We start from the raw sequence: 23,925 nt of genomic DNA, 5'->3' as shown, positions 1-23,925 counted from the left end.
AGACTTGGGTATTGGGGTCAGAGTGAACTTTCTGAGAATGTGTAGTTTGAGCTGAGATCTGAAGGATACCCAGTGGCGGGGAGGAGGGGAAGAGCTCTCCAAATGGTGAGGGGACATCATGTACAAAGGCCGTACAGTGGAAGGGAGCATGGCAGGTTCAAGGAAAGAGCTCTTTGAAAACAGCATCCAGTTTGGGAGAGATGATGTTGAATTGCCTTTGAATATGGACGTGGTGACGTAGAGTAGGCAGCTGATCAGGATCTCAGACCGTCTGAGCTGGGGGCAGTCTTTGGGTGTCAGAAAGGATGAGTGGTGGATGAGGCTATCAAAGGAGAGAATATGTGTGAGGAAAGGAGTGGGTGTCTCAGACTGGTCATAAGCCCCAGTGGGCCAGAGCATTTCAAGGAAGGAGAGTTGCTTCCCACTGGCAAGGCAGGGAATATTCCTCTTATTTCTCCCTCTCTCCCTGCTCACTGTCTTCTGAGTTCTGGTCTTAATTATGCCTCACCTGGTTGCAGCAAGAGTCTGCTAATTCAGTGCTTCTGAAATTTTAGTGTGCACATGACTCACTTGGGGGTGGGCATCATCTCAATAAAATACAGATTCTGATTCAATAGTTCTCAACCGGAGCCTGAGATTCTGCATTTCTAACCAGCTCCCAGGTGACCTGGACCACCCTTTGAGCAGCGAGGTTCATTAGTCTCCTTGCTTCTGAAGCTCAGCACTCTCACGCCCAGCATCCTTTCATTGCTGCAGCCATCCTTGGCCAGCCTCCCCTTCCACCCATGGCTCGCCTTCCTCCACCCTTCACTCCACCAAATGCAACCCCTCATCTGAAGTTTTCCATCTCTTTCTCTCATAGTTCAGAAAGGGACAGACCAACTCAGCTCACTCCCAGGTAGAGGGGGACGACTGCAGTGGTCTTCAAACTTTTCTGTTTAAAATCCTCCCTAAAAGAATCTTTTAAAACTCTTTGCCCCTTCATACAGTTTTAAGTTGACACACACATTTTTTAATGATACATTTGCTGAAGATACCATTTCCAGTACGTTGTAAACATTGATATTTTTAAGCAAAACTATTACATCACTGTTTTAAATTTATCCGGTGGAATCTAAACACCATAGCAATGTAATACCTCCCGTCATCCGTTTTAAAAACGCATGAACACCCTCTTTAATAGTCAGTTTTCCTTTTTCTTCTGGAAATTGTATTTTCATTTCACTTGCCCTATGGAATTTTATCCTAATGTGATCTGTGTAATATATTTTTATGCTTGGAACTTTTTCACTTGTTTCCCTACCATATTTTTCTGTAACAATTTTATATAAAGTTGAAACTTTTTTAATTTCCTAAAATCAAAAGATCTAAGTATTAAAATGTTCTTCTGGTTTGAGTTATCACAATTATTAATAGTACACAGTTGATCAAAACATTAAATGTATTACTAATTTGGATAAATAGTAAGCATAAATAGTTAAATTATATTGAAAATGCATCTCTAAATGAAATGGTGGTACTGGGTAACTTTTTTGGGGGGGTGACTTTTTAAAATAAACTTTTTTTAATTGACATACGACATATACACCTTTATGTATATGACCAGGTCATAGTGTATAGCTTGAATTACAGCAGAGTGAGAATGACCATGCAGTTACCATCCAGGTCTAGAAATAAAATATTGCTCGTGCTGAGCTATATTTTCAATTTCATTATCCATAGAAGAATATTATTTATTACTAGCATGAGACAAGGATCAGCATTTATTGTGTTTCCATTTTTCGTTCTCCCTGGTGCAGTACATGAGAAGTTTGCCCTTCTTTTTGTAAAGGTGGGTGATTAGGAAGGAGAAGTCCTAAAAGGACAGCTTGCACCTCTGCCATCCATGAGTTCTAGAAAGAATTTCAAGTTAAGGATCTAGGAATTGAACCTTTTTTTTTTTTTTTTTTTTTTAGATGGAGTTTTGCTCTTGTCACCAAGGCTGGAGTGCAGTGGGACACTCTGGCCTCATTGCAACCTTTGCCTCCCGGATTCAAGTGAATCTCCTGCCTCAGCCTCCTAAGTAGCTGGGATTACAAGCACCTGCCACCAGGCCCAGCTAATTTTTGTATTTTTGATAGAGATGGGCGGATCATGAGGTCAGGAGATCGAGACCATCCTGGCTAACATGGTGAAACCCCATCTCTACTAAAAATACAAAATTAGCTGGGCGTGGTGGCAGGCATCTGTAGTCCCAGCTACTCAGGAGGCTGAGGCAGGAGAATCGCTTGAACTCAGGAGGCGGAGGTTGCAGTGAGCCAAGATCGCACCATTGCCCCTCCAGCCTGGGCGACAGAGCGAGACTCCATCTCAAAAAAAAAAAAAAAAAAAAAAAAAAGGATGAGGTCTTGCTGTGTTGCCCAGGCTAGTCTTGAACTCCTTAGCTCAAGTAATCCTCACCTCAGTCTCCTGATAGGTGGGGGTACAGGTGCGTGCCATCACACCCTGCTTCTCTTATTTTTACCTTTTGATTACATGCATCTTTTTCCCCTTTGTAATTATTGATGCGACTCGTCACCTTTTCTAACTGCATGCTGGAGAGCAGGCCTGTGTCTTAGTCATTTCTCAGCATTGTGCCTTACGGTTAATAGGTGTCTAATAAATATGTGTGGAACAGATAAATTGATTAATGCGTATCTTAAACTTCTTTATATTTCCCACGGGTCCTAGAATAGTGTTGGGCTTTCAATAGCAAGGTCTCAGAAGAATGGATGAATTAATCAATGAACAAAACAATGAATTAACAAATCAATGAACTACTGAGCCATTGAACAATGGCTCGAAAGTAAGAGATTTTGGGCCGGGCGTGGTGGCTCACGCCTGTAATCCCAGCACTTTGGGAGGCTGAGGGAGGGCGGATCATGAGGTCAGGAGATCGAGACCATCCTGGCTAACACAGTGTAACCCCGTCTCTACTAAAAATACAAAAAAAAATTAGCTGGGCGAGGTGGCAGGCACCTGTAGTCCCAGCTACTTGGGAGGCTGAGGCAGGAGAATGGCATGAACCCCGGGGGGCGGAGCCTGCAGTGAGCCGAGATCGCGCCACTGCACTCCAGCCTGGGCGACAGCGAGACTCCGTCTCAAAAAAAAAAAAAAAAAAAAAAAAAAGAAAAAGAAAGTAAGAGAGTTTGCATCTCATATGAGAGTTAAGATCTGCAGACTCAGTGAAAAGGGTGTGGAGTGCATGACACTGGCTATTTCTAATCGAGTCTCCTGTTTCATATGTATATATATGTGTATATATGTATATATGTATATGTGTGTATATATGTATATGTGTGTATATATGTATATATGTGTATATATGTATATATGTGTATATACGTATATATGTGTGTATATATGCATATATGTGTATATATGTGCACATATGTGTATATATGTATATATAGACATATATACACATATATACGTATATATGTGTATATATACGTATATATATATATATATATATATACAGAGAGAGAGAGAGAGGTGCGGTTTTACGCTGTTACCTAGGCTACAGTGCAGTGGTGCAATCGTAACTCAGTGCAGCCTTAAACTTCTGGTCCCAAGTGATCCTCCTTCCTCAGCCTCCTGAGCAGCTGGGACTACAGGCGCATGCCACCACACCCAGCTAATTTAAAAACATTTTTGAGACGGGATCTCCCTATGTTGCCCAGGTTGGTCTCAAATGAACCTCGTGTCTCAGCCTCTCAGGTAGCTGGGATTATATATTTATTTTTATCACTGGTCATGGTAGATATCAATTGCTCATCACAAAACATCCAAATAAATCCTTCCCTGTCTTTTGCATCTTGCCTTGCAGGTGTGAGCGACGTCTCCTCACCACAGTGCTGTGTGGTCCGTACCTCAGCCAGGAAGAGGATGTGAAACCCCCCACCCTGCACATGAGTGGTACAGGCCAACAGGAACACCTGGCTCCAGCCACGTTCACAGACATGTCAGCCGTGGAGTAGTGCCGACACTTTCTCTCAGCTTCTCAGGGTTTCAGTCCTTTTGGGTTTGTTTTATTTACCTTTTTTATGGTTTTGTGGCTGGACGTTCACAACCAAGGCAGACAGCATGGGTGACCAGCAACTGTACAAGACCAACCATGTGGCCCATGGTAGTGAGAACCTTTTCTACCAACAGCCACCACTTGGCGTCCACAGCGGGCTGAACCACAACTATGGGAATGCAGTAACAGGGGGCGGAATGGAAGCGCCTCAGGCCTCGCCCATCTCCCCCCACTTCCCTCAAGATACACGGGATGGTCTGGGCTTGCCTGTTGGCTCCAAAAACCTTGGCCAAATGGATACCTCAAGGCAGGGAGGGTGGGGAAGTCATGCAGGGCCTGGAAACCATGTCCAGCTACGTGGAAACCTGGCTAACTCAAACATGATGTGGGGGGCACCAGCCCAGGCTGAGCCCACTGATGGCTACCAATACACCTACTCCCAGGCCAGCGAGATCCGGACCCAGAAGCTTACCAGCGGTGTCTTACACAAGCTGGACTCTTTCACCCAGGTGTTTGCCAACCAAAACCTGCGAATTCAGGTCAACAATATGGCTCAGGTGCTGCATACTCAGTCAGCAGTGATGGATGGAGCCCCTGACAGTGCCCTCCGCCAGCTGCTGTCTCAGAAGCCCATGGAGCCCCCAGCACCGGCTATCCCTTCCCGCTACCAGCAGGTGCCCCAGCAGCCTCACCCTGGTTTCACTGGTGGGCTCTCCAAACCAGCTCTTCAGGTCGGGCAGCACCCTACCCAAGGGCACCTGTATTATGACTACCAGCAGCCTCTGGCTCAGGTGCCAGTGCAGGGAGGACAGCCACTGCAGGCCCCACAGATGCTGTCACAGCACATGCAACAGATGCAGCAGCACCAGTATTACCCACCGCAGCAACAGCAGCAAGCCGGGCAACAGCGTATCTCCATGCAAGAAATACAGACACAGCCGCAACAAATTCGCCCATCACAGCCGCAGCCGCCGCCGCAGCAGCAGCCGCAGCAGCTACAGCTGCAGCAGCGGCAGGGTTCAATGCAGATACCTCAGTATTATCAGCCCCAACCCATGATGCAGCACTTGCAAGAGCAGCAGCAGCAACAGATGCACCTGCAGCCCCCTTCTTATCACAGGGACCCTCACCAGTATACCCCAGAGCAGGCACACGCTGTCCAGCTGATTCCCCTGGGCTCCATGTCCCAGTACTACTACCAGGAGCCCCAGCAGCCCTACAGCCACCCCCTCTACCAGCAGAGCCACCTGTCCCAGCACCAGCAGCGTGAGGACAGTCAGCTGAAGACCTACTCTAGCGACAGACAGGCCCAGGCAATGCTGAGCTCCCATGGGGACCTGGGGCCTCCTGATGCAGGAATGGGAGACCCAGCGAGCTCAGATCTGACCCGGGTCAGCAGCGCCCTCCCCCATCGCCCTCTCCTATCCCCCAGTGGGATCCACCTCAACAACATGGGGCCTCAGCATCAGCAGCTGTCTCCCAGTGCCATGTGGCCCCAGGTATTCTCCCAGTGGAAGTTTCTCTCAATGCCCAGTGTGCTACAGGGTCAGCCAGAGCTGAGTCTGCAGTGCTCAATCCTCTCTCCAAGCCCCCTCAACCCTTTTGTTCTTTACTCATTCCACAAACATTAACCTACATGTGTCACGCACTGTCTGTGCCAAGCACTTGTAATACAAAATCAATCTCTATTAAGCCCTTTGGCCATGGAGCTTATAATCTGCTAAGGAGATGGCCAGAGTACTATATCATGCCCTAAATGATTCACATAATGGTCAAGACCTTGAGTCACGTGCCAGGGGACCACACAGTGTTGGTGTCTCAGTTCTCTTGGATCTGTGTGCTCTGGATATGCTCTGTGACATTGGTCCCCCTTTGGGAGGGAGACCACATTATGACAGCATTTCTCAAAGTATATTGCTCAGAACAACCATTCCACAGTGTTTAATGGATATTGCTGGGGAAACAGTGAGTTCTCTGGATAAATAAACTAGGGTTCTTTTTTTTTTTTTTGAGACGAGTCTCGCCCTGTAGCCAGGCTGGAGTGCAATGGCCATCTTGCTCACTGCACCTCTTCCACCTCCTGATTCAGTGATTCTCCTGCCTCAGCTTCCCAAATAGCTGGAATACGGGCGCACACCACTACACCCGGCTAAGTTTTTGTATTTTTAGTAGAGACAAGGTTTCACCATGTTGGTCAGGCTGGTCTCAAACTCTGACCTCGTGATGCCATGCCTGAGCACTTTCATTGGTTTTGTTTTGTTTTGTAGAGACAGGTCTCCCTATGTTGCCCAGGCTGCTCTTGAACTCCTGGCCTCAGACGATCCTCCTGCTTTAGCCTCCCAAAGTGAAACAGGGTGCTGTACTGCAGGACTTTTTATGACCTTTAATATGGTAGTATGCATTGTGAGTCTCCCAGATACCATGTGTGATTGTGGAGATGAAAACCTTAGCTGCCCACATGATCCAGGCTGGGAAAGTAAATAAGCAAAACTGTCTGGTATGAGACATTAGGGAGTGGTGGTGACTGTGGACTAGAGAGCAGATGCCCCATCCCATAGCATTCTCATTAAGGATTTTTAAAAAACAGTCTAGCCAAACAAACATGTCTGCAGGCCGGTTCAGCCTGTACACCATGATTAACCCTTGATTAGTTCCCAAAAGTATTTGACCAGAAAACAGCCTACTATGTGCTGGTCACTTTTCATGCGTTGGCTAATTCCAAGGCATACAGTCACATGACAGCAGTGTCTGAGGAGGAGGCAACCCCAAATGGGAACTGGTTGGGTAGAAAGAAGGTTCTGATGGAGGTTGAAGGCCAGAGACGAACTTCCCCTTGAGTTTGTTTTGTCTGGGGCTCAGAACCGGTGGTAACTGAGAGCCTTTGTAAATATAAGAATGAGATGATTTGGCTAAGGCTCTTTAAGAAGAATTCCAGGGCCGGGTATGGTGGGTCACACCTATAATCCAAGCACTTTGGAAGGCCAAGACAGGAGGATCGCTTGAGCCCAGGAGTTCGAGACCAGCCTAAGCAACATAGCAAGACCTTGCCTCTACAAAAAATCAAAAATTTAGCTGGGTGTTGTGGTGCACACCTGTAGTCCCAGCTACTTGGGAGGCTGAGGCAAGAGGATTGCTTAAGTCCAGGTGGTGGAGGCTGCAGTGAGCCATGATCATGCTACTGCACTATAGCCTGGGTGACAGAGCAAGACCCTGTCTCAAAAAAAAAAAAAGAATTCCATCAGGGGGTCTCCTGGCATAATGCTGTCTTCCAACTCTTTCTTCTGTGTCCCTTATGGGAATGGAGCCTGTCTATGCACAGAGTGGGTGCCCTGGGAGAACAGGAAAGAACACGGTGGGGGGTTGCATCCTGGTGGGCTTGTCGTGGCTGGCAGCAGCTCCAGGAGTGGGGCAGTGGTCCCAAGTCAAGGAGCAATTCAGGGACAGAAGTCAAATGCAGAAGAGCGAGGGAGTGAGTGGACATGAATGGGGTCAGCACAAGGCAGACAGCAGAAAGAGTCCTGGAAGAGTACCTGGTGTTCCCACTGCTCGAGGACTTCTCCCTTCAGAACACGTTTTTTTCTCTTCTTTTTTTCGGTGTCCTGTTTGGCTCAAAATTAGATGCACCTACCTGATGGGAGAGCCCAGCCAGGGTCCCCTGAGTCAAGGTAGGATGAGTGGAGGCTTGTTGGTTATTTTGGGAGACTGGGAGGATTTTCTGGGGTGTCTCTCATGATTCATTTCTAAATTCCGAGTCATTCCTCAAAGAAGTGTGTAGAAATAATAATAGCAGCTGTTGTGTTTGAGTGCATACTACATGCTAAGCACTAGGCATGATGTATAGTAAAGTAACCTATGAGGCTGGGTATGATTACGATGTGCCTATACTCAGTAAGCACTCAATAATTGTTAGCTATTATGATTGTTACTTTACAGATGAGAAAACTGAGGCTCAAAGAGCTTAAGGTTACACATCAAGTAACAATGCTGGGATTGACTGCAAAGCCCATGTTGTGTCCACTGTGCATTCATTCAGTATTTATTGAGTGCCTACTGTGTGCCAAGCATAGAGCTAGGTTTTGAGAATGCAGCAGTGAAAGTACAGACTTGCTTCCTTATCTCATGGGCATGGTCAATAAAGGTTCAGCCAAACCTGATAAACTGCTGAAGTGTGCAATACGGCGGCTGCCGCAGGAGCTTGCACAAATGTCTCTAAGTGGGGAGGCTTTTGGAGGAGCTGGGCTCAGGCTGACCCTGGAAGGGTAATAAGCTATCGTTCCCAAGTCAAAATCCATTGCCTGAAGGCTTGGCGTGAAGAAGGACATTTTGTTCAATTCTTGCATGACTTTGAGAAGGCCTTTTCCCACTCCGGAGCCTCAGTTTTTCATCTATAAATTGAACTTTGTTCTCTAAAGGGCATTGGGGTGATACAAGTGGTGCCATGGACAGTGGGATCATTGGATGAATGAAATGGGTTTGTGGTGGGTATGAGGTCTTGTGGCAAGTCACTCTTTCCCCTTCCTCAACGTATGTGTCCTCTCCATTTGGCTCTACCCTTGAGCAGTGGCCAACCCAAAGGAGCGTTTGGGGAGCAGTTTGATGCCAAGAACAAGCTGACATGCTCCATCTGCCTGAAGGAGTTCAAGAACCTGCCTGCCCTGAATGGCCACATGCGGTCCCATGGGGGAATGAGGGCCTCCCCCAACCTCAAACAGGTTAGCAGTAGCCAGTTCCCGGTCCTTTCTAGGCCGTGTGCTGCTTGCTTTGCTTTGCTGCCGTCAGACAGAGAGTGATGTGAGCCCCATGCGGGACCTGGCGAGGCACAGTCCTCCCTTGGCAGGAATGCTTAGGCTTTGGCGCTGGGAGCCAGCCAGGTCAAGCAGCCCCACTTCCCCAGCTTTATGATGAGCAAGGGTCAAAATCAGAGGCGCTAGAAAGCCTTTTAGGGCATCCCAGCCTCTCTCTCTGCCTCCTGGAGAAGACAGCAAAGGAAAACATGTAAATGCAATATTATTTTTAAACTTCTGCTGCTTGACACACCCAAGACCAGGCCCACTGGGGCCTTCCAGATTAGTGGTCAATGGCCAGAGAAAGCTAATATAATCATCTGGCTCTCAGCCAGAATTTTCTGTTTACTGATGCAGTGGTGTTTGGCTCAACGTCCAAAGATCCTTCAATACCCTCTGGATTATCCAGGTAGGATATCCAGAGAGTAAACTATCCACAAATTTTAGAGTTAGATTAAAATCAAAAAATTTTCTCGGAATTATTTTAATATTGTTACTCTTAATTTAAATCTATGGGATTAAATCTCTGTTGACCAGAATTTTTGATTACTCAAATCACTCCATCTCCTGGCCATGCCAGATTATGTTTTTTAAAAAAGCTTTTGTCTTTACTTGTTAAAAGTACATGTTTTGTATCTCCAGTGTGGTTTCCTGACCTGAATAAAATTTAGGATGGAATGCCTATTTCCATTTGACAAATGAGTAAACTAAGGCCCATAGAATTGAAAACTCCTACACAAGATCAAACCTTTTTTCGGGCTGATTACAAGTCCGTGTTCTTTTCTTTAAAAGCATGACAACCACACAATTTTTAAAAAATAGTTTAATATACAAGTAATGCATGGTCAAGATTTTTCAACTGTAGAAAATGGAGTCCATGGCCTCCTCCACCATCAGCTGGCATCACTCCAGCCAAGGGACTCAGGATTGCAGGAAGGAAATCGCCCTGCAGTGTTTCTCTATCACCCATACCTGATGTCCTGGAACCTTTTGGGAAAAGCAAAGTGCATCCCCCTTGTGAGAGCTGCTCTCAGCCCAGGATCAAAGCCTTTATTGTCTGTGTAGGAGGAAGGAGAGAAGGTCCTGTCGCCTCAGCCCCAGCCGCCACTGCCGCCTCCGCCTCCGCCTCCGCCGCCACCACAGCTCCCTCCCGAGGCAGAAAGCCTCACGCCTATGGTCATGCCCGTGTCTGTCCCTGTCAAGCTTCTCCCGCCCAAGCCCAGCTCTCAGGGGTTCACCAACAGCACCGTTGCCGCCCCCTCCGCCAGAGACAAGCCAGCCAGCTCGATGTCGGACGACGAGATGCCTGTGCTCGTGAGGATGACCCTCTCTCCCCCACACTCACCCCAAGGGGCTGCCCCCCGCACGCCTGCTGTGAGTTGCTGCTCTGCCCCACCTGCCTGGGTGGGGACATCCCTTTGCTTTCTTGGAGATGGGGCGGCCCTTCCAGAGTCACTGACCTGAGCTCGGACATAGCTTGGTCTCTCAGGGCTGAACCCCTGTGGCCCCATTGGGGACCCCATCCTTGTTCACACTACCTGCTCCCCATTAAATGCTAAACTAATGGCCTGGGTTAGATTCTGAGAGACCCGAAAGTGTTCCCAGGTTTAAACAGAGATGATCATTCAGCTGGGAATCACTGGGACAATCACAGCCATTATTGAAATATGGAAGTACTCCATCCCAGAAAGTAAGCAGCTGTTGCCCCAGGCCCTGGCCCCTTCCCCAGGATCTCCAGACCTCCCAAATCCACAACCAAAGAGGTAAACTCTGGCGCAGCAGGCTTCCAGGCAATAGCCCTGGCATCCATTCTGACAATCAGCCTTACCAGATGCTTAATATTGTGTCTGCTTAAATACCCTGGAGAACCTAATTCGTTAAAGTTCCCAAAGTAGTTCCACTGAGAGCCACCCACCCCTAATCTCAGGAAAGCAAAGAGATTTGTTTTTCTCACTCACTGTTCTCCTTTCTCCAATTCTAAGTGCTTCACTCAATCAGCCTAACTTGCCTCTGGGAAGGGTTTCCCTCTCTGTCTGTCTGTCTGTCACTCTGTCTCTCGGCCCCTAGGGAATTTGTGACCTGTGTGGTTGGCACTATCAAACCTACCCCCTCCCCACAAAGTGGCATGTTGGGTCATATTTGTCCTTAGGAATAGGTAGCTGCTGAGAATCCAGGAGGCATAAGGGTAGGCTGGGCCAGGATAGAGGGAGAGAAGATAATGAATACAACTAGAAAAGTCCAGAAAAAAACCTTTATGGCTATCTGTGTAATATCAAATCCTCAAAAGAAGAGAAACTGATGCAGAACTGGGGAGAAGATTCTCATAAGCTATCAGGACTTGGGGGTCAGCAACAGGCAGAGAGATGAAATGACACATCCAAGCTCCCTCTTTGCCCAGGGAAGTTTGTGCTTTGGCGGGAGAAACAGTGTTTCCTTGGGGAAATAGTTCCCTTGGGGAACTCTCAGTTAAGGTTCATAGTCACATGGGGGTCAGAGTCCCAGGCACACACCCTTCCCCCGACCCCTTCAAGATGGTAAGAGAAAGACAGGGGCAGACAAGAAATGGATGCCTTAAGTGTGACTGGATAAGAATACACCTGGGTAGCCAAAGTCATTATGGACTGGGGAGGGGCAAGGGAGTTTGCTCAGGAGATCATCATTAGAGTTCTGAGCAGGGTTTTGAAGGAAGGGATGAACTTGGCTTAATGGAAGGGTGAGAGAGACCTCCTTGGTGGGGGCGGTAGGCTGAAGTGGAAGCATGTAGGTGGGACTGAATACATGGGAACAAGGCCCTGGCACTTAATGTAAAGAAATTAAAACATCCGGGAAGGAGCCCTGAGTGCTCATCTCAGCTTGGCTCCTAGCCAGCTGGGATGAAGATAGCTGAGACCTGCCTCCATTCAGAGCCTCAGTTTCCTCCCTTGACCTTGATAGGGTTGGACTCATCAGTGGTTCTCATCCTTCTCTGTGGGCAGCTTTTTAAAGTTTTCAGTGCTTGGCCTCACCCCCAAAGTGTCCAAATAGCTTGGTGGGGTGGAACACTGTAAGTGCTTCCTCTCAAGTGACAACCATACATGACATCCTGGGTGGCTTCTCTGGCCCAGTGGCTCAGAGCCTTGCCTGGAGGATAGGAAAATCCAGGTTTAGAGCTGGAGTAACAGGACAAGAAGCTGGAGAGAGGGAGCCCAAAAGGGACCTCTGGCCCTGTGATCAGAGGTCTGGATTGCAGTGCCGCGTTGAGATCGTATAAGGTCTGCATGTTCTTGGATGACCTTGTCTGTTACCCGGGAACAGAGTGTATCTTCAGGGCTGCTCCCCTTCGGGGGGGGCACAAGCCTCCTTCCCTCATTCTCCTCAGCCCCTCTCTCGCCTCAGCCTCAGGCGCTGAGGAGCCCTCTGGTGGAGAAAAGAGGCGGTTGAGCGCGCTGGCCTAAGGAGGGTCCCCTGAGGGTGAGGCGCGGGGGTCGGGGTCGGGGGAGGGGGATAGTTAGGAACCTCACTCTGGAGCCGGGAGCCTGGGACCCTCTGCCCCTTCCTCCTTTCCCTACTCTCTGCCTCCCTAGACTCCTCTCCTAGAGGCCAGGATGGCACCATGGAAGGCAGAGAAGCTGAGGGAGAAGCAGAAGGGGGCAGAGCCTGAAGCTCTGGAGGGAGAGGAGTCCAGAACAGAGGAGCCCATGGGGCAGGTCACATGGCCTGGAGGCAGATGGTCACATGACCGTAGCCAGCCCTTTCCCATCACCCCCTGCTGCTTCCTACCCAGGCGCCACCCTGGGCTCAGGAGTCTCCAGGACCTGCAGCTGTGACTGGCCCCTGGCCTGCAGGGCCTGAGAGGGCACCCCAGACTGCCCAGAACCTTCCCTCAGGTATCCCCGTGGCCCCTCCCAACCACACGGCCTCTGCAGCCACACCCAGCTCTCGACTTTTGTGGGCTGATGCTACCACACAACCCGAGTCTGTTTCTGTTTGGCTTTGGCATGCCCTGCTCATCTGTTTACGTGCCTATGTTTACTTATTAGTATATATGTATCCATGTGGCAGATCCTCCTTCCAGACTCTGCTTGGTTCCGCTGCCATTAAAATAAACTAACTCTCCTGACAGGAAGCCAACCTCAGAGAAGAGTTTGCTACAAATAAGCTACGAGTTCTGGGAGCAATAGTGAGGGGTGGTGACGGGGGAGGTTAACCAGATCCGTTTTTAGGTGAGCACATGGAAGGGCCCTTAGAGGTCATCGAGGGCTGTCCCCCATGCTGAAAGTGACCCAGGAGAGCCCGGTGTGGGTCGCTGGCCTTAGGAACCTTGGCTAGGCTTGAACTCCCACTTCCTGCCTCACAGGTCTCGGTCCCAGCTTCCCTGAAGAGATTATTCTGTCCCCTTCTCAGAACATGTGGTATCTGTTCCTGATGTCCATCCCTGGGGAGCAGTGGGGGAATTAAAGAGCCCACTCAGCTGGATTCCACTCAAACAGATGGGAATGCAGTGATAAGCAATAAAGAATTTGAATTTATTACTTCTTGCCCACCCACTATTCCTACCACCCCCAGCTCTTTCAGAAATTAGGGATTTCTTCCAAAACCTTAGTTTTCTCCCTAGTCTAGGAACCAGAACTCGCTTTGCCTGAAATGGATATGGTCAGAATGTGGGGGCGTTGCCCGGTGGGGGGGGGGGTCGAGCAGAAGGGCTCTCTGCTTAGACAGTAGAAGGCCCCCTTCCCTGAACCTGTGGAAATGGCCTGCGGGGGAAGCTGAAGTATTCGAATCAGATCGTTGTTCCGGTTTTAGGAAATCCCCAGGAAGCATCAGCCGAGTGTGCCCAAAGCCGAGGAGCCCCTCAAGACCGTGCAGGAGAAGAAAAAGTTCCGGCACCGGCCGGAACCACTCTTCATCCCGCCGCCGCCCTCCTACAACCCGAACCCCGCCGCCTCCTACTCGGGCGCCACCCTGTACCAGAGCCAGCTGCGCTCCCCGCGCGTCCTCGGGGACCACCTGCTCCTGGACCCCACCCACGAGCTGCCCCCTTACACGCCCCCACCCATGCTGAGCCCGGTGCGCCAGGGCTCGGGGCTCTTCAGCAATGTCCTCATCTCCGGCCACGGCCCTGGCGCCCACCCGCAGCTGCCCCTGACGCCCCTGACGCCCACACCACGGGTGCTGCTGTGTCGCTCCAGTGAGTCACCCCTTTAGTGTCCTCCTGGGCTCTGGGTGCTGGGTAAAGTCCTGGGACACCTCGTTTTCTTTAGCTTTCTCATTTATCCCACAGACTTTTGCGGAGTATTGGCTGTATGTAGCGCATACTGCTGCGTGTTAAGAAAGACTTGGAATATACAGCCCTTATCCTCAAGGGAATCGCAGTCTAATGGGGAGACAGATGCATAAAGTGATCACTACAGTCTCTGGGATAAGGAAACAGTTGAAATGTTCACCCACTTTCTAAGACTGCCAGCAATGATTGTGCAAGAGAGAAAAAAGGGGCCGGGCGCGGTGGCTCACACCTGTAATCCCAGCTCTTTCGGAGGCCGAGGCGGGTGGATCACTTGAGGCCAGGAGTTGGACACCAGCCTGGCCGACATGGTGAAACCCCGTCTCTACTAAAAATACAAAAATTAGCCGGGCATGGTGGCACGCACCTGTAATCCCAGCTACTCGGGAAGCTGAGGCAGGAGAATCGCTTAAACCTGGGAGGCAGAGGTTGCAGTGAGCCAAGATCACGCCACTGCACTCTAGCCTGGGGGACGAGAGCGAAACTCAGTCTCAAAAAAACAAAAAAAAAAACAAAAAAGCGGGATGTGGTAGCAGGCACCTGTAGTTCCAGCTACTCAGGAGACTGAGGCAGGAGAATCTCTTGAACCCGGGAAGCAGAGGCTGCAGTGAGCCGACATCGCGCCACGGCACTCCCACCTGGGCGAAGGAGCGAGACTCCGTCTCAGAAAAAAAAAAAAAAAAGAAAGAAAAGAAAATATACTCAGTAGATGTACAAATAAGATTAGGTATCACGTGCAAGATCAAGCCTTGACATTTTAGCATGCTTTATAAAAATCAAGCATAGAGAGGCTAGGATCTCTTTCTGGAGCAAGAATAATTGCATAGAAATCATACCGCTTAGCAGACCATTGTGGGACAGCTGGCTTCTCCTCACCCTGTGTGAGAAATGGGTAACCCTAAGTTGTTTAGCACCATACTCCACCTAGCTCCTGGAAACTGTCAAGGGTAACTCTGGTAGGAGTTGGGTAGGAGAGGAGCTCTATTATGGCTGGTTAGGTAACTGCTCATTTGCTTTAGTCTTTTTCAACATTCCTTCCCTGTTGACTAGTGACCTCTGATTTTTGTGTTTTAGACAGCATCGATGGCAGCAACGTGACGGTCACCCCAGGGCCTGGAGAGCAGACTGTAGATGTTGAACCGTAAGGAAAAGTCAATTACTCTTTAGAACAGAAGCCTCAGCTTCTTGAGAAGTGTAGTTAATACTTTTGTAGTCAGAGGATTACACTGAGAGCAGTTGTAGAAATTGTAGGATCGTGGTTATTTCTTGAGTACTGTTGTTTCCCTACACAATGGTTGCCAGTATTTCAAGGCCTTTGCCAAAGACTAAATACATAGTCAAAGCATGAAGCCCTGTATTCAGAGAGCCTAGTGTCCCTGTGTCTGGCTCCACAGGCAGTGCTTTCTCATCCCCAGTGACACAGGCATCTCCCTCAGGGTGGCTCATTCTTTAAGAGGCTCCTTCTGAATGTCTTCACTTCCCCCCTCCCCGATTCTTGGCCAGTCCTCCAAATGGGCTTGTTAAGTACTTTAATTTCGCATAGGCAGTGGGTGGTATTAGGAGAGGCAAAGGTGGTTATTTTCATGGATAGACACAGAAAAGAGGCCAGGTGGTAGAGTGGTGAGTAGTAGATTGAGTCAGCAATCAAAAAACCTAAGTTTCAACACCATTTTGTAATTTGATCTTGATCCAGTTAACCTTTCTAGGCTTTAGTTGACTCGTCAAATGGGAGTAATTATTCCAGCCTTGCTTACATCACAGATCTCTGTGAGGTTCGGATGGGATAATATCTGTGAAAGTGATCTGAAAGAGATAAAAAAATTAGTGCTTTGTATTTGTCCCATTTTTTATGTGGTTAAATGGCACCATTGGCCATGCTCTGGGAAACTGTTTTGTTGGAATTAATCACCCTCCCTTTCCCAGTTACAGGGAGCTGTAAAAGCCCCAGGCCGACTGCCCCCTTGCTCCTAAAATATTTCTCCCTAATCTTAAAGCTGTTCCTTATTCCAGTGAAAAAGCCGTGTGTGGAATCTTAGGGTCACACTGTGAGGAAATGCCCCTGCATTCTTGCAGAAAGAACTAGTTTCCTTCTTTTTCAAGTTCCTGACAGTTGCCCTTGGCCTGAGCCATCAAATTGAAGACCACATTGTTGTTTTTCTTCTTGTCATTTAAAGTCGCATCAACATTGGCTTGAGATTCCAAGCAGAAATCCCCGAACTCCAAGATATCTCTGCCCTGGCCCAGGACACACACAAGGCCACACTGGTATGGAAGCCCTGGCCAGAACTAGAAAACCATGACCTCCAGCAAAGAGGTATTGGCATATGGGAAGAGCTGGGTGGGAGAGGTTTGATTCTGTCACTGAGATCACTGGCTCTGGGATTGGTGTGTTTTCCATTACACTGAGCTCTCTCTCATGCATTGGCTTCTCCTTATTCCCAACAGTGGAGAATCTTCTGAATTTGTGCTGTTCCAGTGCATTGCCAGGTGGAGGGACCAATTCTGAATTTGCTTTGCACTCTCTGTTTGAGGCCAAAGGTGATGTGATGGTAAGGAACCATGAAAAAGAGGCTTTACAAATTCCTGAAGAGTATTTTCCCAAGTTTCAATATTGTCTCATGTACCATACAACCAATTTGTCATGACCAATTAGCGCATGATGACCAATCAGCACGCCTCCCTATTCCTTCTCTCGGTGAGTAGGTCAGGATGTTAAAGTCTGTAGAAAAAAATCTCCAATTGGATTTCTGTTTCCACATCTGTTCCTAAAGTTAGAACTGTGGGTACGTCTGTCCTAGGACATTAGAATTTCTTTTCCACATCTTGGATTTCACATCAGAAAACTGAGTCTCCAGTGATGGAGGTAGAAGGATTTACTGAAGCAGAAGTTGGTCTAAAATAGCCTGTCATACTCTGCTGATTCTTCTTCCCTACTATGGAAATCAGCCAAAGTTTGATGTTTACAGAACTCTTTTCTCCTCTAACCAAAATAAAGTGTTTACTGTTCACCAACTGGTTCCATTCTTCCACTTTTAACACAGTTTTGCAGATGTTCCCAAACCCATGCCTTGGTGCTGTCTTCCCAAAATCAGAGCTAACAGTTGACCTGCTCAACCTGGACTTCCTTTTTTTTTTTTTTTTTTTTTTTTTTTTAAGATGGAGTCTCGCTCTATCACCCAGGCCGGAGTGGAGTGCAACGGCGTGATCTCGGCTCACCGCAACCTCTGCCTCCCGGGTTCAAGCAATTCTCCCTCCTCATCCTTCCTAGTAGCTGGGATTACTGGTGCATGCCACCATGGCTGGCTAGTTTTTGTATTTTCAGTAGAGCTGGGGTTTCATCATGTTGGCCAGGCTGGTCTCGAACTCCTGACCTCAGGTGATCCTCCCACCTTGGCCTCCCAAAGTGCTGGGATTACAGGCATGGGCCACCGCACCCAGCCTCATCCCGGACTTCTGACCAGATCACTCAATCGCTAACCTCTGTTTCCCCTTTATATAAATACATGGTAGTATATCTAGCTTCCTGCATTTTGATTTTATGAAAATGTGAAAATAAATGTCCCAATACTATGATACCCTTCAAGTATTTCCTAGAATGCTGGAGAACTGTCCTTAACCCTTTGAGATCAGTGTGACAGTGTAGCACTTCTCAAACTTTTAATGTGCGTACACATCACCTGGGGAATCTTGTTAAAAATGCAGATTCTGATTCAGAGGCTTGGGAGTAGGGCCCAGGTTCTGCCTTTCTGACCGGCTCCCAGGTGAGGGACATACTCCTGTTCTATGGACCACACTTGGAGTAGCAAGATTCCAGGCCCTGCTCTGCCCCGAAACTATCTGCTGTTCAACTCTGCCTGCGGCATCTTTTAAAAGCTACCAAGGCTGATTTGAAACAGTTTATTTAGCTAGGCTCTCTGGAAGGATGGTGTGTGTGTAGTACAGTTATTACTGATGCAGCTGTTTCTGTTCAGCTGTAATGAAACACGATTTTTCTATAGAACAGTTACAGATCACCCACTCATTTCCTCAGAACCTTTGCCCAGAGACTCAGCGTCCAGTCAGAGGAGGCCCCACTCATCTCTGGGGCTGGTGGGATTTTACCAAGGAAGAGTCAGGTCTTTCTGTTTTCCTGTGACATGAACAACTGGCTTCAGGCATGGATGGAGAGGGTGTTAGAATGAGAGTCTTACTTGCTGAACAGACATGAAACCCTAGTTAGGGTAGTCTCCCTCTGGGTTTCCTTCCAGTGCCCCCGCCCCTGGCCTCCACAGTGCTAACCGCTTTTCCCCTTTGGGTAGATGATCTCAGACCAGTTACTGACTCTTGCCTTTTCTCTCCCTTGGGTCTGCAGGTTGCTCTGGAAATGCTGCTACTGCGGAAGCCTGTCAGGTTAAAATGTCATCCTTTAGCAAATTACCACTATGCCGGTAGGTTGCTAGGAGCCCTGTGCCCTGTTGCCTCCTGACAGCGGGCTGCTTGCGTGTTTGGTTGTGTCACTTTCTAGCAATGGATAACACCTGTTCTGTCCTAATCACCACTTGTGATCTCAAGGCCTCCTAGGGCAGAGCTATGTCTGTTGCTTTGGCTCTGTTGGCATTTGTCTGTTGGCATAAGCTCCTGCCCCTTGTGGGTGTGCCAAGACCTGGGTGATGGTGGACAGTGCCTGCATGTGTGGCAAGGAGACCAGTGCATGAGACCAGAGAGAGCCACAGAAGGTACAATCAGCAGCCTCCTGGTTTTGGAATCAGTAGCCATGGGTTTAGATTCTACTGCACCCCTTGGTCAAGTCCCATGGTCTTCTGCAGCCTTGGTTTTCTCACCTGTAAAATGAGACTTGTATTCCATCCCTTGTAGTGTTTTTGTGAGATTAGAGATGGTATATGTAGCCCAATGCCTGGCACATCCTAGTAGCATTTATTACTCATGTATCCAACAATTATTTTTTGAACACTTACTGTGTGTTAGGGACTTGCTAAACACTGAGATGCATCAGTGACTATGACAGACATGGGCAGAGTCCTACGTCGTGCAGCTCAGAGGCTCTGAGGAGGAGGCAGTTATTAAATAATGGATCACACTGACAGGAAAGTCTTCATACACGCAGGGTTTTGTATGTGAATTAATGACAATACCACAATAAGAGGGAAGTAGAAGACACCTTTGAGATTTAAATGGACTGAGAGTTGTGAAGAGTGAAGGAAATAGGTCGGAGAGCCTAAGAAGTGACCAGTGACACTGAGGTCAACATTTTCATTTCCATGCACTAACTGTTCCTTCTGAGGGTCTCCACGAACCTAAGTTGGTTCTTTATTTTGGAGGGGGCTGAATTTTCAGTGCCTCTTGATTTTTAATCACTTGAGGGTTTCTTTGGTGCTCTGGGCAGACCCTGCCTAGGCAGGTGCCAAATATGTGGGCTTGGGGACCTAGCTATACGTTTTCCAATCTTTAGTCCGGGCCGCCCAGTGAGGGCTTTACAAATATTGGCTTGCTTTCTCCACCAACATTTGCCTCACCTACTGTGCTCCTCCTCTTCTGTGAACGAGCCTTCCTGCCTGTCATCACAAGGTAGACCTCAAAGCCCCTCTTCCAAGCACAGTAAGCCCAAGATGTCTGCCTGTAGGTCACTCCTGGAACTAGGCCAGTACAGAGTGGACACATGGAATAAGAAATTCATCACTTCTCTGGTGGCCTAAAGGAGCCAGCTTCTTAATATTTTCTCCATCATTTCCTGCTTGGTGTCTGTCCCAAGTGTGGGTAAAAAGATGTAGGAGTTCTCCCTAATCTGCCATGGAAACAGCTCAGTCCTCTCTCTTAATTTCCAGCATCATCTGCTGCCCACTGAACCCTGAGAGGCTGTCCAGCCTCCTGGAGCCTGTCTCAAGCTTCTTTGCATGATGGTGGGACAGTGGGTTGGCTAAAAGGAGCTTCCCAACCACGTGCTGTGAGATACTGCTGCCCTCAGCCCTCAGAGTGGCTGGGGTCGCCAGAGCCTCTGGGCTGGTTAGCTCCAGCTGTGAGCAGCTTCATCTGGGATACAGCTCTCCTCTGGTTCTTCCAAGTGTACCAAACAAGTATCATTTTATGTGTATCATGACATTAAAAAGGTCAGAAAGCTATGTACTAGGAGCGCCACACACCCCAGTCAAAACAAAATAAAAACACTAAAATATTACCAAAAACTTTGAAACAAGAGGGCCCTAAACTTTGCCACAGTTAACTGATCTCTTGAGGTTAGGGGTTTCTAGCTAATCCCTTGCCTGTCCCCTGTCCCCTTCCCCAGCAGGCAGACCAGGAAGGATTCTGCTGTTTTCTGGAATCATTTCAATCCTTGGAGGCAAAAGAGGTAGAGCTAAGCTGTGAAGGGTTGATGTCTCCAAGAGAAACGTACTCACTTAGGTTTGCCATAAGTCACTTGCCTTCTCCAGGAAGTGATAGACTGGGACCCAGAGAATCTTCTAGAAGTATGAGCAAAAAGAGCAGAGGTCACTGGTCTCTAAAGTCTGACCCAAAACCATCTCCTTAACGGTTTCCTTCTAAGCCACAGGGGAGGCAGCAGAGTCTTCCCCATCACATGCCCCAGCCACCACCTCCTTCCCCCACTGCTGAGCCCCCTCATTTGCTTCCTAAGTGTCAGTGAATCCCATCTCCATGGCCCCATTCTGCCTTGGCCTTTGTGCTGAGCCCTGTTGGGTTGCTCCCCAGTAGTGACTGCCTGTTGGCTTAACTGCCACCTTGCTGGGACCCTATCTTCTGGATCTCCTTTGGCTCCTAACTCTGTGGCTGTGGCCAGTGTCACCCATCCTGAGTCCCAGCCCCGAATTTGCTCTCCAGGCTCCTAGTTATCTGGAGAGGGAGTTTAGGTCTCCCAAGCCTGCCTGAGCCTGTCCATGTCAGGGAGGGAGGCTGTAAGTTTGGGGAGAAAGACAAAGACACAGGCCTACGAAAATCACTTCCTTACTTTACTCATTATCTTCCCTTTCCCACCCACTCCAAGCCGTTCATTAAGAAAAGGAAAAAGTGACCAGTGCTGGGACCCAGGAGAGATGTGCTATGGGGGAAGGACCGATGTGGTGGGCAACTCGCCCAGATCTAAGGGCTGCTTGCCAAGGCCACATGAACCCTGTACAGGGTCCTCAGAGGAAGGTGCTGTTGCAGTGGCTCCTGGCGCTCAACCCACACCACGATGCACAGTCCAGCCCTCTGTTGCTCTCAGCACTCTCCCACCCATGTGTGGTTAGCAGTTGTGTGCAGTGGTTCCCAATTAGCACTTGGGTTGGGAAGGGCCAAGCATGGGGGAGTCAGGGTGGAGAGGAAGCCTGGTTGTGATTAGATGGATTGCAGCATGCTTGATTTTTTTCACTGAACTGGTCATTCCTGCAGATGGGTAAAGAGTGGAGGGGTGTTAGAACTGACCCTGGCTTCTTGGCAAGTGTTCAGCAGAGGCTACTTATTGGCCCTAAGCACAGCCCAAACACCTGTTTAGTCCTGAAACCCTGACCTGAGTTGTGGAGATGGAGGAGACCTGGAGGAAATACTCATTCCATTGGAGAGGCCTTGTCTCTTCTGCCTTGGAAGCTGCCCCAGTTAGATGAGGAGACAGAATTACGTACTCAAGAGAGTAATTTTCAAGAAGCACAGCTGTGATTTCATTTTCCAGGCATCCTTAGCCTGTGTCTCTAGATAGTGGTCCCCTCAAGGGCAGGACTGAGTTAATACTCTTACTTTGCCTAACACGGCACTGGTTTAAATTAAAAAAAAAAAAAATTGCCTAGTGGACAAGCTCAAATTCTGGATTCAGAATGAGGCTGCCCCCCTTTTATCCACAGAGAAAACTTTGGTGTAATAACCTGCTTCACCTTGCACCCCCAGAAAAATTACTCAACCTTCACCCACTATTGAAAACCCTGTGTGGAAATGAAAATCTGGTATAAAAACAGTCCTCCTTTTTCTACAGTGAACATGTCTGTCTTGTGTAACTTCAAAACATCATCAATGGGTCCAGGAACGGTGGCTCATGCCTGTAATCCCAGCACTTTAGGAGGCCAAGGCGGGCAGATCGCTTAAGCTCAGGAGTTCGAGACCAGCCTGGCAAACATGGTGAAACCCCATCTGTACTAAAAATACAAAAATTAGCCGGGCATAGTGGTGCATGCCTGTAATCCCAGCTACTTGGGTGGATGAGCGAGAGAGTTGCCTGAACCCAAGAGGCGCAGGCTATAGTGAGCTGAGATCACGCCACTGCACTCCAGCCTGGGCAACAGAGTGAGACCCTGTCTCAAAGAAACAAAGAAAAGAAGAAAAAGAAAAGAAAAAAATTATAATAGAAGTTTTAAGAAGGACCGAAAGGCCCTCTAAAAGATACTGTGTCCAAACTTTCTCTCAACCCTCCATGTCTCTTTTTAATTGCCTGGGTTCACTGTCGATTGCCCCCAAATTAGCCACAGTCCAGAGCCTGTTTCCCAGCAACCAAAGGTCAGAACAGTTTTCATCTGGATACTGTTCCAGCACCGGTTTCATCCAGTTAATTAGGTTCTTTGTAATTAGCCTTAATCATCTTGTTAGGGGCCCCTGCTGATAATAGCCCAATAGCCAGGAATTCCCAGGTAGAACAAATGAGTGTGGGGGGACCCTCAACCCACGAACCCTGTGTGCATGCTGAGTGGGCAGCAGGGATCCTAGAGAGAAGGGAGGGTGTGAGGGGTAGTTGAAGGATAAGGGAGGATTTGAGGCAACCCCCTGCCTCGGTTTTGTATTTTATCCTGGACTTTGTCCAAGATGCAGGATCCAAGAAGGGCCGGCTTAGAGAACCTTGTCTAAGAATGAGGAGCGTGTCCCTGTAAGACTCCAGGAAAGAGAGACATCTGAGCCTTTCCTTAACTTCAGATTACAGAGGGATTTTGGAGGCAGGAAGGAGAAGACTATGAATATAATAGGCAGCCAGCAGTGAGACTGTGGATAAAAAATACACAGAACAAGAAACAGGTGGTCTTGAATGCCACTGTCCACATATCAGCAGGGGCGGCATACGTCTCATAGCCCTGGGCTGATTGGGAATCTGCTCTCCAAGTGGCCAGTGAAGGCTCAAAACATGTATCAAACACTTAGGACCAAACCTGTCAGTCACAGGGTGACTGCCGCCATCCGCATGTCATGTGGGGAAACTGAGACTCAGAGAAGTTAAGTAGGCTTGCCTGGGATCACAGAAGGAGTAAGTGGCAGAACCAGGTTCACAACCTAAGGTGACTAAAATCACCCTTTTTATCACAGTTCAGTGATATTATTTGGGGAAAACACATTCATATGTTATTTATCTGTCCAAGGCTTTAGCCTGGGAATTCAATCCAAGAGCCCAGGGATGGACTCTCAGCCTCAGTGGGCAATCTTGTGATCAGGAAGCCAGCTCTAGTGTGAGAATGGATTTGTTGCCTGGCCAAGCCTCTGTCCCTCAATTTGTGGACACCCTGTTGAGCAGACACTAACACATGCACACACAGAGCACTGTCATTTGCACCAAAGCTCAAAGCCTAGGACTATGCAGAAGAGCCACCTCTTACTCTCTTAAGACCGTGCTCCCTGACCCGGCCCTGTATCCCTTGGAATGGGAGAGTGACATAGAGGGGCAGGGAGAACATGCAGCCTACTCCATCTCAGGATGAGTTGTACAGAATGCACACTCCGGGATCAGGAAGCCACCAAATCCTATGACAGAGCAGCAGTCTTAAAAACCACCAGGAGTCAGCAGGGAGAAGGTCTCCTTCCCCCACGAAGTTTGGGGATCCCTCCTAACAGATGGGCCAGGAAGTTACTTCACCTGTGGAGTTGCATCTGGCAAGCAATTTGGA

The 23,925-nt window shown here is 48.5% G+C and overlaps 1 protein-coding gene across 6 annotated transcripts in view; it reads left to right on the top strand.

The window, feature by feature from the left end:
- The window catches only part of TRERF1 (transcriptional regulating factor 1), a 226,343-nt gene that overhangs the window by 178,045 nt on the left and 24,373 nt on the right, over positions 1 to 23,925 (top strand). For 2 of the 6 annotated variants that reach the window (XM_030796586.1, XM_030796585.1), the window contains exons 5-13: positions 3,848 to 5,538; positions 7,658 to 7,704; positions 8,601 to 8,751; positions 9,889 to 10,137; positions 13,606 to 13,990; positions 15,158 to 15,224; positions 16,258 to 16,397; positions 16,529 to 16,632; positions 18,435 to 18,510. In XM_030796586.1, coding sequence (XP_030652446.1) covers positions 4,105 to 5,538; positions 7,658 to 7,704; positions 8,601 to 8,751; positions 9,889 to 10,137; positions 13,606 to 13,990; positions 15,158 to 15,224; positions 16,258 to 16,397; positions 16,529 to 16,632; positions 18,435 to 18,510 — 2,653 coding nt within the window. In that variant the 5' untranslated portion in view covers positions 3,848 to 4,104. Of the gene's footprint in view, positions 1 to 3,847; positions 5,539 to 7,657; positions 7,705 to 8,600; positions 8,752 to 9,888; positions 10,198 to 13,605; positions 13,991 to 15,157; positions 15,225 to 16,257; positions 16,398 to 16,528; positions 16,633 to 18,434; positions 18,511 to 23,925 lie in introns of all 6 variants that reach the window. The other 4 variants (XM_030796584.1, XM_030796583.1, XM_030796588.1 and 1 more) reach the window with 2 other exon arrangements.

The sequence above is a fragment of the Nomascus leucogenys genome, chromosome 17 (genome assembly GCF_006542625.1).
Source record: "Nomascus leucogenys isolate Asia chromosome 17, Asia_NLE_v1, whole genome shotgun sequence".
Classification (NCBI taxonomy): domain Eukaryota; kingdom Metazoa; phylum Chordata; class Mammalia; order Primates; family Hylobatidae; genus Nomascus; species Nomascus leucogenys.
Note: the sequence above shows the minus strand (reverse complement) of the source record. Positions and strands in the feature narration are given on the sequence as shown.